This window comes from Doryrhamphus excisus, chromosome 9 (assembly GCF_030265055.1).
Source record: "Doryrhamphus excisus isolate RoL2022-K1 chromosome 9, RoL_Dexc_1.0, whole genome shotgun sequence".
In the NCBI taxonomy this organism is placed as follows: Eukaryota; Metazoa; Chordata; class Actinopteri; order Syngnathiformes; family Syngnathidae; genus Doryrhamphus; species Doryrhamphus excisus.
In genome coordinates this window covers 13880020-13895386 of record NC_080474.1, presented here as the reverse complement: position 1 = coordinate 13895386, position 15367 = coordinate 13880020, and the positions used below count along the sequence as shown (strand labels likewise).

At 39.3% G+C, this 15367-nt stretch overlaps 1 protein-coding gene across 17 annotated transcripts in view; it reads right to left on the bottom strand.

The window, feature by feature from the left end:
- caska (calcium/calmodulin-dependent serine protein kinase a) overlaps nucleotides 1-15367 on the bottom strand; it is a 92709-nt gene that overhangs the window by 16248 nt on the left and 61094 nt on the right. For 7 of the 17 annotated variants that reach the window (XM_058082879.1, XM_058082887.1, XM_058082878.1 and 4 more), the window contains exons 4-15: nucleotides 14502-14579; nucleotides 14139-14211; nucleotides 8709-8811; nucleotides 8417-8592; nucleotides 7764-7886; nucleotides 7019-7102; nucleotides 6845-6944; nucleotides 5539-5556; nucleotides 5307-5428; nucleotides 3686-3763; nucleotides 1035-1085; nucleotides 595-675 (exon numbers count right to left, since the gene is read on the bottom strand). In XM_058082879.1, the coding sequence (XP_057938862.1) occupies nucleotides 595-675; nucleotides 1035-1085; nucleotides 3686-3763; nucleotides 5307-5428; nucleotides 5539-5556; nucleotides 6845-6944; nucleotides 7019-7102; nucleotides 7764-7886; nucleotides 8417-8592; nucleotides 8709-8811; nucleotides 14139-14211; nucleotides 14502-14579 (1087 nt within the window). The remainder of the gene's footprint in view (nucleotides 1-594; nucleotides 676-1034; nucleotides 1086-3685; nucleotides 3764-5306; nucleotides 5429-5538; nucleotides 5557-6844; nucleotides 6945-7018; nucleotides 7103-7763; nucleotides 7887-8416; nucleotides 8593-8708; nucleotides 8812-14138; nucleotides 14212-14501; nucleotides 14580-15367) is intronic. The other 10 variants (XM_058082885.1, XM_058082893.1, XM_058082888.1 and 7 more) reach the window with 3 other exon arrangements.

The window sequence follows — 15367 nt, the reverse complement described above, 5'->3', positions numbered from 1 at the left end:
GCAAAACTCCAATTAATAAGTTTTTTACATTCTGGATTTACTAGCTCTTGATACTTCTTGAACACACCTTGCTTAGCAAAAACCACACTATGATGAACACTTTGAATGAACTGAAATAAAGATCTCTTGACTACATTTTTACAGATTGTACTCTCATATATACTGTACTAAAATTCTTCCTAAAATAAGCAAAATAATTGCCAAAATAGCAAGAAAATTAACTTTTTATTAACTCTTTTTTATGATGGCATATGCTTATTTTAAGTACCTTGGATTTGAGCATGCATTAACTAAAATTAGACCCAGAGTCAATTTTATTCAACTACTTACATACATTGTCATGCAATTATTATTATTTTTTTTGTATGTAGTAAAAATGTGGCCTGCCTGACATTAAAGGTGCACCTCAATAAATGAGAATATCTTATAATGCTTAATGCATAATGCTTTCATATTGCATACATTTACTATACAAAGAGTGAAGCATTTCAATAACGCATTTCTTCAATTCTTCTAAATTTTGATGATTATAGCAGACAAATGTGACAAATTGTCAAACATTAAAAAAAAATATATATATACTTTTTGACTCACCATGAAATGCGGCTGGGTTAGTATTCGTCTGAGTTCTTTAGCTTCGTGGTTCTCAGGGTAGCAGGAGATCTCTTCCAGCACCTGAAGACACACAAGGAACGTATAAGAAGTCGCCGTTTACGTCAGCCTCTCCTCTTTGGACGGCTGCGACCCGACAACCTCGCCGACCCTCACAAAAATGCCCACCGCGCTCACTGCCAAGTTTGGACACCACTCGACAAGTCAAGGAATTTTGGTCTCCCTGCCCCCTTTCTCCTCTTCGTCAGCTCCAGTTATGTGGCGCCTGACTGCTAAATGAGGTGATGAAGAGGTTAGGTGGCCAGTAGGGGGGTGTGGCTCTTGATTACAAGCAACTCAATCATGTCACCACCCTCCATAGACACCATCTTCATTGTCTACTTTGGTGCAACATGGACGAATGCAGTGTGATGAAGTCTTACATAGTCCAGAAGTGTCAAAGCGTCACTTTCTTCTCGGTGGGAGGACGGACTCTTTAAGTGAAGGAAGACACACAAGGAGATGTGGTTACACAGGCTGATGTTTGACGAGCAAAAACGTCTTCTTCCTCTTCCATTACATGGATTAGTATGCGGAGCAGCCAGCTTTAGTCCAGAAAGATTAGTGGTATAGAGCAGCAACACCCAGATCATGAAGAATTAGTGCAGTCGTCACCGTATCGCTGATCAAAGAGTGGACAGGAAGTTGCCGCATGATTGGCTCAAAGCATCTTCTGCATCAGCCATAGTGAGGGGAAAGGAAAAGCTGGAAAATGTGACCCCCAACAGCAAGCCACTCATTTGTTAAGTAAGTATCTTTCGTAATATACTAGAATGTCCCGATGGAATTGGAAGTCGGAATTTGGCCACATTCTTCAGGAAAAAACGTGCCTTGAATGTTGCAGAGAGAGTTCAAGACCTCAGTTGACCTCAGTGAGCGTCAAAGATAGTGTTGGAATGACATGGGAGTCACAACTGAGCTCCTTTAAGAACGTTGTCCATATTCATGGAAGTCTATTTAATATTGAAAAATGTCTGAAATATTAAATTGTCAAATTTATCAAATTAATTGAAATAAAAAAGTCTAATAGCTAGAAACTTCAAAAATAAGTAAGTAAAGTAAAGGAAAGGAAGTCATAAAATAGAGACGTTTTTTGTGTAAAAATAAAGTTACTATGAAATTAATTTAATAAAAATAAATAAAATCTGAATCAAGGAAGAAGCTAAAACATTAAATAAAAATAAATAAAATCATTAAAACACAAATGAATTAAAATGTTGAAAAAGTTATGATCGTTTAATTATTAAAATTAAAAAGTTAAGTAATTAGATATTAATAAATTAGAAAAATTAAGAAATTTGTTAAAAATTTTACATATTTCAATTGAGAAATTACAAAAATTAAGAAATTAAAAAGCATCCAGCCAGTCCAGGGTGTACCCAAAGTCAGCTGGGATAGGCTCCAGCATATCCCTGCGACACTAATGACGATAAGGGCATAGAAAATGGATGGATGGATGAGTTAAAATGTGAGGCAATTAATTCAATGGTCAGTTAATTATTTTTGTACAACATTACTTAATGACCTTTTTTAACAATTTAATGGCATTTTATTTCATGATATTGCAGAAAAACACATGGAATGGCATAAAGACAGGAAGTCCTCACAAAGAAGGTGAAGGTCGACAAAAAACCCACAACTATTTTTACATTTGTATTGACAATTTGGAGGCCAGTAAAAACTCCCTCAAGGTAGCAACCTTGAACTCAACAGCGACTAAAATGACCATAAAGCTATCCTATTGTATATGAAGACAGTTGTTGCATGCTACAAAGTAGATGTGTGCTAATTAGCTAAAAAAAGCAGGTCAGGTCTCCCTTCAATGAACCTACCTGTGAGGAGCTCTGGGATTGCCACTCGCTCACTTCTTAAAAACACTTCATAATTGCTCCTCAACAAAACACAACTACTGCGTGTGTGTTTTCCGCCCTCACATACAAAGTACACACAACTGATCGCCCCCACCGACGCTTGCTGAAGTGAACACCAGTCAAAGCAGGCCATAATGCTGGCCTCTGTAAGCATGCTGCAAGTGCAGTTGAGTTTAGTGTGTATTAGCAGCTAATGAGGGAAGCTGGGAAAACAGGCCACTGGGTTGTGCAGTACAGCTGCTTTGACAATGAACACGAGTCACTACTGAGATCTGGAATGGCGGACAAAGACGAGAAGTCGGGAGGTCACTAAAGTTCACGACCAGGCAGCACACAAGAGGATATCACATGATTGTGTCACTTCAGTTTTGGTTTGTGTGCGGAGGCTGAGTGAGTTTGTTAATAGCTCCAACTTTGGCCTCTCGATCTTCCCTTTGCACAAACTCTAGTTAGCGTTATATCACGTTATACTGGAGGTAGTGAAGAGTGCAGGTTGGTTAGTAAGCAAAAACAGCCACACCAATTAATACATTTTTGAAAGGTAAGACAGTAATGCTGCTTTTCCACTGTAGGGTACCAGCTCAAAAGTACATGACAAACTGTGAAAACCAGGTTGTATTGAACGCATCAGTGTGAACAAAACATGCTGACAAACAACAACAATGAGGGTCTTCTGTATTTTGTTTTCTAGCAGACATTTTATCCAATAGGAGCCTTGCAGCCAAGTGATAATATGGAGTGTGATAATGCAGTATCTATAATACTGTATAGATATAGTATAATACTGCAGCATCCAGAGCTAACACATATCAACAGTGTAAGCTATTGATATCACGTGTCCAAAATTCTATCGACAAGGAGGTTGCGCACAGCAAAAAAAAGAAGCGGAATGGAGCGCTGCAGCAAAGTGGCGACTATGGAGTGTACCTGTGTTTATTTTAGTCTTTTCTCGCCATTTCAAATGTTACGATGACACGCAATAAAAGTGGTTTGTGTGTTTGGAACATCGACCGTCCAGGTAATGTTTCTTAGTTTTCCATGTGAAACAATGCCATTAGCGAATAGACTTGAACAGAGTAGGTACCGTACAGTGGAAGGAGAATCAAACTCTCAATTGAATGAAAAACCTGAGTGAAAAAATGCTACATGTCCTGTTTTGTTACCTCTTTGGCTCTCTGCACGGCGTCACTGGGCGGGTTTCGGATCTGCGGCGACGACTTGGTGTTGATCTTATCATATAGCTGCAACGACAACCATTCAAATCCAATCAATCAATCAATCATCCTGTGAACCCCCCCCCCACACACACACATAATCACTACTGATATGTTTGTGTGTTTTTCCACTTCATCAGCGCTTCTGCAGAATGGAAGGAGCCTCTATCGTATTTAACTTCATGCAATGATACATCAAATTGAAATTCAAGCATATAAAGACTCATTAATATCAGTAATAAACCTATTTTTTGCTAACAACTTTTTTTCCCCCCAGTGGGTCTCCATGTGTCATCTGGCCAGGCCACTGGTGTGAGTGACGGGAAGAAAATCTCACTTGGGGAGAAGTCACGTATAAATGTCTTGACCTAAAATATTCATTCATTCATTTTCTGCCTTCATTTTCTGGAGCCCATCCCAGCTGTCTTCGGGTGAGAGGCGGGGTACACCCTGGACTGGTGGCCAGCCAATCATAGGGCACATATAGACAAACAACCATTCACACTCACATTCATACCTATGGACAATTTGGAGTTGCCAATTAACCTAGCATGTTTTTGGAATGTGGGAGGAAACCGGAGTACCCGGAGAAAACCCACGCATGCACGGGGAGAACATGCAAACTCCACACAGAGATGGCCGAGGGTGAAGGGTGGAATTGAACCCTGGTCTCCTAGCTATGAGGTCTGCGAGCTAACCACTTGACCGCCGTGCCACCCGACCCAAAATATAACAAAACAAATGTTATCACACTTTTTTTTCTGAGTACAAAACAATATCTTTCATTCAAAGTTGATACGGTTACTTCACTGCTTGGACAGAACGGATTTTAAATGCAGATGACACTTCCCCGCAGCTTGAACTCAGCAGCCAAGAAGCTGCTTCTTAAGAGACTCGTTGGAATCATGTGAAAAGCCCCAAAACACCAAAGGGGAGGATTTTCCTGCCTCAGTTCGCTGGAGGCAAACACAAGAAAAAGACATGACACACTCACCCAGGAACCGGGAAGTTCAACAACCTAAGCCAGTAGACTCCATCTGCTGCTGCTGCTGCTGCTGTCCTCAGCGTGCTGCCATGCTACAAAGTTGCATCCAGCTGCACGAAGGGGCCAACAGCACATGCATGGGAGGGAGGTTGCGCTCCTTACACATGTTTTCACAATGGAGGCCATTGTTCTGACTTGCTTCAAGCCTTCGTCGCTGGGCGTACAGCCGCGGCGCAAGGCGAGACATCTGCAGAGGCGAGCGCCCACGCCAACATTTAACTAGCGCTAGACTACAGCAATCCACTAAGACCTGCTCATCAAACATGAACACATCTCCTTTTATTGCTGACTTTCATTGTAGACCAGTGTGGTCTTATTTGCTTACTTGCAAGACAAACTGATGCACTTTTATGCTCTTTTGTGAGCAGACATGGAGAGAACCCACACACTCACGGGGAAAACATGACAACTCCACACAAAGATACCCAAGTTGAGCTTCGAACCAATGTTTAATTAAGGCAGATGTCCACCTCAATTTTGTGTATTGTTGTTGGTGCTGCTGCCATCTTTAGCAACTTTACTTACGTCTAGCAGAGTGTGTAAATGTTGGTCCTGGAAAACGCTGTGCAGGAAATCTAGATCCTTCTCGCTGCAGTCCGTCAATGCGTGGATCTCCTCTAAACTGTCCAACACCTGAGACACAGCCCCTGCAACATGTTATAAATATATGTTATGTTTGTTGTCCATACTGAAAAGTAGCTAGAGAGCAAGAATGAGTATAAGAACGTCACTACATGAGGAACATAAAGATACATACGTTCTGCTGCTAGCAGCCCTACAGGCGGGAAGCATTAAGAGAAAACACAGAGAACAAAGATAGTGGAAATACAGTTGTTACATTCACTCTCATATAATTGCACCGTAATGTTTACAAACTTTCAGTGTATTTCAGGTGTATTGGTATTCACATGCTAATCCGCTAATTGTGATACTTACGTATCCCACATCACAACATCAAACTTGTTTACCGGTAAACTTTTTGACAATGTGAATAAGAAATATTAATGAATATTTTCTGTCCTCTACAGGTTAGAGTTTTCCGCACCGTTCTAAATGCATTGGTGGCCTTCATGACGAAGTGGTAAGTTGGTAGGATGGTATTTTATTTCTTTACCGTCTATGGATTATGGCTCAAGGAGGAAAAAGGGATTGCCCTCCAAGCATAATCTCCTCTCTCTGAAAAAACTCCTCCAACCATCCTTGTTGTTTGCAAAGAGAGTTAAATAAAGGTTAAAGTGATGTTCAACAGTCAGTTGTCCATTCATTTGAAATTTGTAATAATTTTTTCATTATTTTCTTCGTGTAAAACTATAATTATTGTTCATAAAATGTGTTTAGTGTTAACATTTAACAATAAATTAATTGGTTTTACATAATTTTCTATAGGAAAACCTACCTTGGTTAGAGTCCGTTTTGGTTTGAGTTGGACCTTTTGGAACAAATTAATGACACTAACCGAGGTACATTGACCTTACGGTTTTGCACAGTGCCCAAGTTTAAGGCTTCAGGTCAAATTTCTGAATGAACACTGTAAAAAGTTTGGCAACCACTGGCACAGTGGACGCTTTTGGCAGTGGCGTAGAATCTTGACAGTCAACTGTCTGTCACATCAAGGATCTTTGATCAGAGATTTTTGCAGTAGATCCTTAAAAACAGCAGAGCACTCTTGTCTGAGAGAAGGATCTCTACATCATCGTTCTAACATCACTTCCTCAATCTACAGCGGCTCTTCAAAAATAATGAATTTAAAAAATATTGACTTGACTATGGTCTATTATTAGTCCAAAAATATTGAAAGACATACAATGCAGTATTCTGACTCACAAGGGTCGCAGGTATGCTGGAGCCTATGAATAGCCACTGATGAAGTAAAATTGAAGTTGCACTGATATTATATACAAAATAATACTAATATGATAGGAGACGTTCGGTCTCCTAGTCCTTATCTTTCTTAAAGTATGGCCTGCATAACAATTCAGTTATAATAAGATGCTTCCTTGCCTGTGTCACCAAAGAACTTGCTCATGTGTGTTTTAGCTGCCTAGTGAAAGTCGTGAAGTCACCTGAGGAGGTAGGGTCATCTGAGAAGTCGTGGAGTTCCTCAGGGGGGTCGCCGTAGTAGGAATTAAATTTGTGACTGGACACCGCCGCCAAGACAGCCCCCTGAAGCAAAAAAAGAACAACCAGCCAGGTGAGCATCCATCTTGTCGCACAGTGATGATGTCACCTTCATATACCTTCAACTTCCTTCTGGCGTTGAACTTTCTCAACTGCTCCACAGTCTCTGGTAGGTGGATCTTGTAGGCATAGCGGTCTCTCTCCTGGGGAGGAAACGAAGGGCTTTGACAGTCTGGCAATCCTGACATCATTGTTTTGTTGCTAATAAGCACTATGTAAACATTAATGTTAGCACATACAAAACCTGTTTATGACTTTGTAAATATGTTTTTTAACATTATTAGAGCTCTGTAGACATGACATAACATCCCCTTAGTCACCATTACACTGTTGTTATTCTTTGTTTACATCACTTTGCATAGGCTATCATTTGCAGGGACATAAAAGACAGCCACCACTAGCATAGCAAGCTACTGAGCTAACTCTCCAATTTATGTATTCTAAACCAGGCCAGCAATTTTTTACAAAAAGTATAATAGTATAAAGTACAAGTAAAAAGTATAAGTATAAAAGTATATACAATATTTACATTTTTTTTGTTTTTTACATAAAAGGCAGACAATTACTGATTCAATAAAGGCCTGCTTATAGCTACAGTCTGTAGCAATTTAAACTTCTTAAACTATACTGAACAATAGTTCTATCAGTCAAAACACCATAGTACTGACTTGGAAGTCTAATTCCAAATGACACATTACGCTATGAAACACTCCGACATCCTATTAAATTTTAGGCTGCAGTTCTCTCCCAAAAATGATGGATGCAATTTGTTGACAAATGGCAAAATGTTGACAAAATGGCTACCTTGAGCCAAGGGTGGTTGAGCGCCTCGTAAACAGTGATCCTCTCAGCGGGGTCCAGCATCAGCATGCGCCTCACCAGATCTTTAGCACTCTCTGAGATTTGAACCCACTGACGGGGATTCATCTATACACACACACACACACACACACACACACACACACACACCATAGAGACACACACACCATACACAAACAAATAAGCGGATGAAAGTGACAAAAAAAATGTAAACACATAAACAAAATATAATGTACTAAATATGAATTAAATATTATATGAATATTGATTAAATATAATATAGCATCATTTTAATTAAAATATAGTATCATAATTATACTGTAATGACAGTGTAAGGTTTTAGCTTGGTGTGGGTTTGTGTGTTTTTATGAGGAATTTATGAGGAATCGTGCTTGTTAGATGGCCAACAAATATTTCCATGTACAGTAATAATCAACCATTATTATACTGGTATCCTCACTAGGGTCACAAGGGGTATGCTGGAGCCTATCCCAGCTGTCTTGGGCGAGAGGCGGGGTATACTGGTATACTTCATAGAGATAATTTAGCAGTATGACATGTGCAAACACCACCACTATGCCCACACCTTTGAATTAGTGTCTTATGTGTTTTAAAAAACAGCAGAAACAGTTCCTTACCTTATATTTGCCTTTGCAGATGGCTTCAAACAGTCGCTCTTTGGTGCCGTAGAAAGGCAGACACCCCGATAAGAGGATGAAGAGGATGACTCCGCAGCCCCACACGTCCACCGGTTTGCCATAGGGCTCTCTTTTCACCACCTCGGGGGCCATGAAGTGAGGGGTTCCTACGCGACCTGGACATGGCAACGACACAACATGGCCTTCTTCCTCTTGTTTATGGCACTGCTGTGTCCTCCAAATATGTGCTTAAACATTTAGACACACTCAGTGGTGGTGTTGTTTCGTTTACCTCCGGCCACCAATCCCGACTCTCCCAGCTGGATGGCCACGCCAAAGCCTCCTAACTTGACGGGAGCAGAGTTCTCCTTGGACGCCAGCAGCACACAGTGAGGCTGACGAAGAAAGAAGAAAGAAAAGAAAGTGTGATGATTTTGTGGTAGGCTTGTGCTAATTAAAGAATGACACCATTCTATAAATAAGAATAATCACACCAACAAATTGCCTCAACATACAGGAAGCTCACTGTGGAGAGGAACAAACAATGACTTCTTGAATAAACAAATAGGACGTCCAATGCCGCCTTTAGAGGGAATACATCTCTATTTTATTTAATGTGGTGCAGGCTAATAAAAAATGCAAATTGACACGTGCTGCACATTGGACACAACTACATTTATACCTCTTGGGGGTTGAGAACATTAATTTTAGTTCTATTTAGTGAGGACGAAATGTTCCCTCTAAGGTAAATTTATACAGTACACAAAATAAAATACAATACAAGTGTAAATAAAATAAGCACATTTTGTATACCATTTTGCAATGCAACAAGGTGAGTGACAGCGGAAAATAAGCAGTAATAACGTATAACACAATGACAACCCCTGTCCAGCCAATGATAAGACCCTATTGGTATGTATTTACTTATGCAGCTGCATCATTAAAAGCAGGTTCTGTTGTACTGTATATGCCGCTGTTTTGCAAGTTAGCGTATAGCTGATGATGCAGCGGAGTAAGAGAGCTAAATGCTGCTCGTTAATGCCGTCTTATGCTGACACAAAGATAAGGTGGACTGGCTTTCAGAGTATGAGCAAACAGAAGAACAAGAGGTGAATGTGGGTCAGGTGGACTCTTTTTCAAATGAGAAAGGGCTGCTCTGAAAAACACGGCGCAAAGCCAAAACAGCAAAGTAGTAGGACGCAATATTACGTCCATGTGTCAGCGGGAAATGTTGTGCTACCAAAGTAAAACAACGTTTTCACAGATTTTAGAACACACGAGGAGCACCAGATTATAAGGCGTTTCGTCAATTTTAAAATTAAAGACTTTTAAGTGCACCTTAGAGCAGGGGTCTCAAACACGCGGCCCACTAGTTTGAGGCCCCCGCCTTGATATGAAAGTTTAATGTCAGTGCGGCCAGCGCAAGTTTGATATGGATGCTGTATGGTATCATGTACCCAGAAAAAATTATTACGTTTGATTAATGTTCATGTTAAAGGTTAAATAACTGTTAATAGTTATCCTCCCTATCCGTGTGGAAGTGGTAGGTTTTTGGCTATTTAAGTTTAAAGGAAATAACTTGAAGGCTACCGTTTAGGTCGCTAGCTCTGTAGTTTGCGAGTTAGTTGTTATTATTTGCCGTTTAATTATTATTATTATATTTATTTATTTATTACTGATTGATTGATTTTCTTTATTCTTGATTTGTTTATTTATTTTTCATCTTATTTTGTGCAGAAAAATAAAAATTAAGATATTTGACAGTGGAATAGTGGAATGTTTTATCAGAGCTTTTCTTGTAGAAAATCGGAACCAAAGCACTGACAAAGTTTGTATATTTTTCTGTTTTTAATAAATGCGTTTTTTTTTTTTTTGGAAAACCTGATGCGGCCCAGCCTTGCCCAGACCCTAGCTCCAGTGGCCCCCAAGTAAATTGAGTTTGAGACCCCTGCCTTAGAGCGATAGGTATTTCCAATGACGTCCGTTGTTGGCTAGCCCATATTAACTTGTTTTATTATGCTAGAATGCACAAAAAAGGGAAAGAATATATGGGCAAAATTCCCCAAAAAGTGTAGTTCCCCTTTGTATTTTGGAAAGATCTTCCTCCTCTTGCAATGTCAGCACGTTATAATCAGAAGTGTGTGCTGCACAGATACATTAAAAATCAATTAATTCAATTAATTGACCTAACTAACCTAACTCTCTCTCGCTGAGTTGTGCCTACACTACAAGTGGCAAGAAAAAAAAAACCCTGAAACCGCAGTCTAACATTGTCTCTGCACTACATCACCACAATCTGCATATCAGCAGTATTTTCTGCTGACTTATCCATCCACAGATATGGGGAAGGGCAAAGGCACCATTGCAGCCTAGGAAACAAACACAGAGGGAATAAATGTTTTTTTTTCTTCTTCATCAAAATCTCTTGACTACAAAATGACTGACGGGAGCCAAAAAGATGTATGGAGGACAGGATGAATAGCCGCCGAAATATAAATTCCAAACTAAACTCCTTATAGGAGCACAGTGTGGGACTGTTAAAAAAACCCTCAGCATACATTTGCACAAGTAGGTACATTTTTACACATGAACACAAGACTAGTGCCACTAAGGGTGCATACCTGTTACCTAACTATAGATTTTAAGTCTTTTGTTAAAAAAGACTTAGTACTTAATACTAGTTTATTCATTTTAATGAACTTTTTTGTCAGGAGGAACGGTGGGTGGTTAGCATGATGGCCTCACAGTTAGGAAACTGGGTTCAAATCTGTGTGGAGTTTGCATGTTTTCCCCGTGCGTGCTTGGGTTTTCTGTGGGTACTCTGGCTTACTCTGAACTCTGAACCAACACCCCAGTTACTTTGACATTTTGTGAATTTTTATTAGTTTAGCCACCCATCTATTATTAGTTCTATGTGAAGTATTTCCATAATGCCTCATATTAACTCACTAGCAAGATCTCAGTGTATAGACTGGTCATATATCTCATCTCGTTTCATTATTATCTACATACTGTATTGTATATAACTCTGGGGAAAAACTGTTGATTTTGTTAATACTTGGGTTATTTATATTGTTTATTTTTCTATTTTGTGTATTTTGTACTGCTTAACTGACTCTGTACTCTTGCTGCTGTGCAATGCAAATTTCCCCACTGAGGGACGAATAAAGGAATATCTTATCTTATCTTATCTATAGGCTAGCAAATGGGACACATATGCTCACTGATTGTAGTCAGCAGAGGATTATGGCCCTGTGCAAAACGCGGCGACTTCCAAGAGGAGTGATAGCATTAATTGTCTTAATTGTGCACGCGAGTGTAACCGTAGGTTAGTGAGCATGCTGTGGGTTTTGACTTTGCAGATAATTTTTTTTACTTACTTGCCGTCATAAAATGTGTTGGTTATTATCTTCTGGCGCTTAACGAAGGCGGTCGTATCTTTCCCCTCTCCTCTCCCTTATCTTCCCCGCTTTGCTTCCATGTCTCGTTTTAGTCCTGTTTCATGCTTTTAAGGGTCTCTGTATGCAATGCTCTTTAAATCTAAATCATGGAATTGATCAACTGGTCTCAACATGCAAGTGACAAGATATTCTCCATGAGAAGCTTGAGTTTTGGGGGAACCTGACGGAACGGTCACCGCTGGGTGCATGATGGACAGTTGTGGGAAGTGGAATTCGCCTTTCCGTGGAGGACATTGAAGGCATCTACCTATTCGGAACCTTGATAACAGGTCTGGTGCTGTTTGGATTATGCTCCAAAAGATTGCTGCAGCGGGACGTGCTGACCCGCCAATATTTCTTCACGGACACCTGTTATTTGTTTCCCTGTCTGGGCTCATCCACGGACGTCTCCATGGCAACTGCTGTGTCATCGCTATGACACCCTGCAAAATGAGGCTCCAAGATTGGGCACCTGTCAGTGGGAATTTCCTCAGGCCATCCAACACACATCCAAATACACACATATGCACATTCACACACACACACATCCCTTCCCTCATCCGACGCCTTCACCGCTATATCCGTCCGGTGCGGCCATGACAGTGACCACAGCTAATTGGCTGCATGGGGCTGTAGCTGGCTGCTGACCGCGCTGGGATCTCCACCTTCCCTTTCTCCTTCGTGGAAATAATAAAAGCATCTCTCTTCCTCTCTCTCAAAAACCGGCAAGGAATGATTGCATTGTTTGTTCTATGAACATGCTACGTCACATTCATGCAAGTGCATGTGCTTGCAATGGTGCCATGCCCCGGCCCACATCTTCCCATCATGCCAAAAGGAGGGCAAGTGTACTGAAATTGAGCGCAGATCACAGTGCTTATACTAACTCCATGTGACATGTAATTCTCTGTTCAAATGCTTGGGGGCGGTGTTTTACACAGGGTCAAAAAAAAAACCCTCTTATTGACCTATTAGCTTGTTTCCGTTCTTGCAAGTCAACAATAATCAACGAGATGTGGAGTGTGGTTGGAGCTGGACCTAATTGTTGTGTTACGATTTCAGACAAGACAAATTTCCCCACTGAGGGACGAATAAAGGCATATCTTAAGACAAGACTATTTTAACATTACTTTTAAGAAAACTATCATGACAAAATATAGGATTGGACAAACAGACTTATGTAACTTATGTCACAAAACTTTGCATGCATCAAAACAGAGGTTAGAGGCATTTGTCCCAGAAGGTCAGACTGTAACTGAAACGGATGTTAGCCATGCTCTTCTATTTAAATTCCAACTTGAACTTTTACTAATTGCCAGCAGCATTAAATGCATCATCAATACAGTTAAAAGGACCTTAACAACAGTATTCACTCCCTGAAAAAAAGCCTGAAATCAGCCCTTAAAGAATAAGTCCATGCATTTACATTTTTGGACTTTACATACTCTTGATAGTACTTAAATGGAACACCAGTGCCCTCTAAAGGCAAACAAACAACAAAAGTACATAATTTCTCTCTATTTTGTGTTTATGTATTACAATTATATCAGGTATGTTTGTTAAATATTTATATTCAAAACCACAGAAATTAAAGTACTTTCAATGTTTACATGTTTACAATCACCCAATGAAATTGACTTTAATAGAAGGAAATACTTTGAAATTTTGAATGGGAATTGTTCTGCACATATGCAATAAGTATATTGGTCATAAAATACATAATTTGTAAATCATTCAAATAAAATATCTCACAATTCATTAATTGATCATTTAATATGTTCACATTTTAATAATTTCTAATTTAATTTGCCACACAAAAACCTCCATAATTTATGCTTTTCAAATATATTTAACAGGAACTTTTATAATTTTTTGGGGGCTTATTTATTGATTTAATTGGTCTTTTATTAAAAATATATTCGCAGAAATCTGTAATGAATGGCTTATATTGCAGTTCAACCAATCAGATCATTGACCCTGCCTGTGACGAGTGACTGATACATTAATGCAATTCATGTTATGAAAAACAATAAAACAAAAAGAATAAATAAGCTATATATATATATATATATATATATATATATATATATATATATATATATATATATATATATATATATATATATATATATATATATATATATATATATATATCAGTCATGGCTTTTAGGTGCTTCTACTGTAGATGTGGAAGTCATTGTGGCAATTATCATGTTTCCTTCACAACAACACAGCTAAAAACAACAACAAATAAATACATAGAAAACACATCCCGTAAATACCTTGACGTCTCTGTGAATGACGTTGTTGTCGTGGCAGTAGCGTAGCGCCTCCAGGATCTGTCTCATGTAGTGACTAAATTAAAAGGAACACAAACATATGTACGTGAAAATCGAAATGAAATTGCCGCTTGGCTCCACTGTGGCCATCATGTAAACATTAATCGTATAGGCAATGTTTTCAGTCATATTTAACCACTGTGCATTATATAGACGACTTCTTATTATATTATTACTATAACTATCATCTTTGTCAGCCATATTGTACTAAGCAGCCAGAACAGAGACATGCGTTAAGCTGTTAAATGTCACACTAAGTTGCATGTGATCTCATACACAGATAATTAGATGCTACATTGAGCTCACCTGGCCACTGCTTCGCTGTAGACAAAGCCAGCGTCAGCCCTCTTCACGATCTCAAAGCACAGGTCTGCTCCATCCATGCTGACACACACACAAACACGCTTTTAGATACAGTATTGCTTCTTTCTAAGGAGACCTGCAGCTTACAAGAAAGCTACCACTAGAGGTCCCCATTTTCATCACTTTCATCGTTTAAGTGTTATATGATTTCTGCTGAGTTTTTACATGGGTTGGGAAAACAGGAAGAATTAATTTACCTTTTACTTTTGTGTTTTTTATTTACCCGAAAGAAAATTATGTCCTACAGAATTCCAAGAGATAAAATACAAGAGCATCCCATCCATCCTTTTTCTATGCCGCTTATCGTCACGAGGGTCACGGGTATGCTGGAGCCTATCCCAACTGACTTTGGCCGAGAGGCGGGGTACACCCTGGACTGGTTGCCAGCCAATCACAGGGCACATATAGACAAACAACCATTCACACTCACATTCAATGCCAATTAACCATGCAGGATAAGCGGGATGGATGGAATATGTAATATTAAAAAATATACTAAATATTTTTGACATAATACTGTATTTAATATTTATTTGGATCCAAATTGAAATTCCACAAAATGACATTATATTGTAAATGAACTCATTTGAAAAAACTGTGTCTCAGAACCGTTGCTTGGTGCTGTACAACAGTATGGATCAATTTACAGAACATTACATTGACCCACTATTATAATTATGTGGCCAGCCAGTTCAGTTACAGTATCTGCTTTTGTCTGAAGGAGGAAGTGCTCATGAAGATCATCTCCTGATATACTACCTGCTTGGGCGCTACATAGGGAAGAACTACTAACCAAGACAAGCCAAATC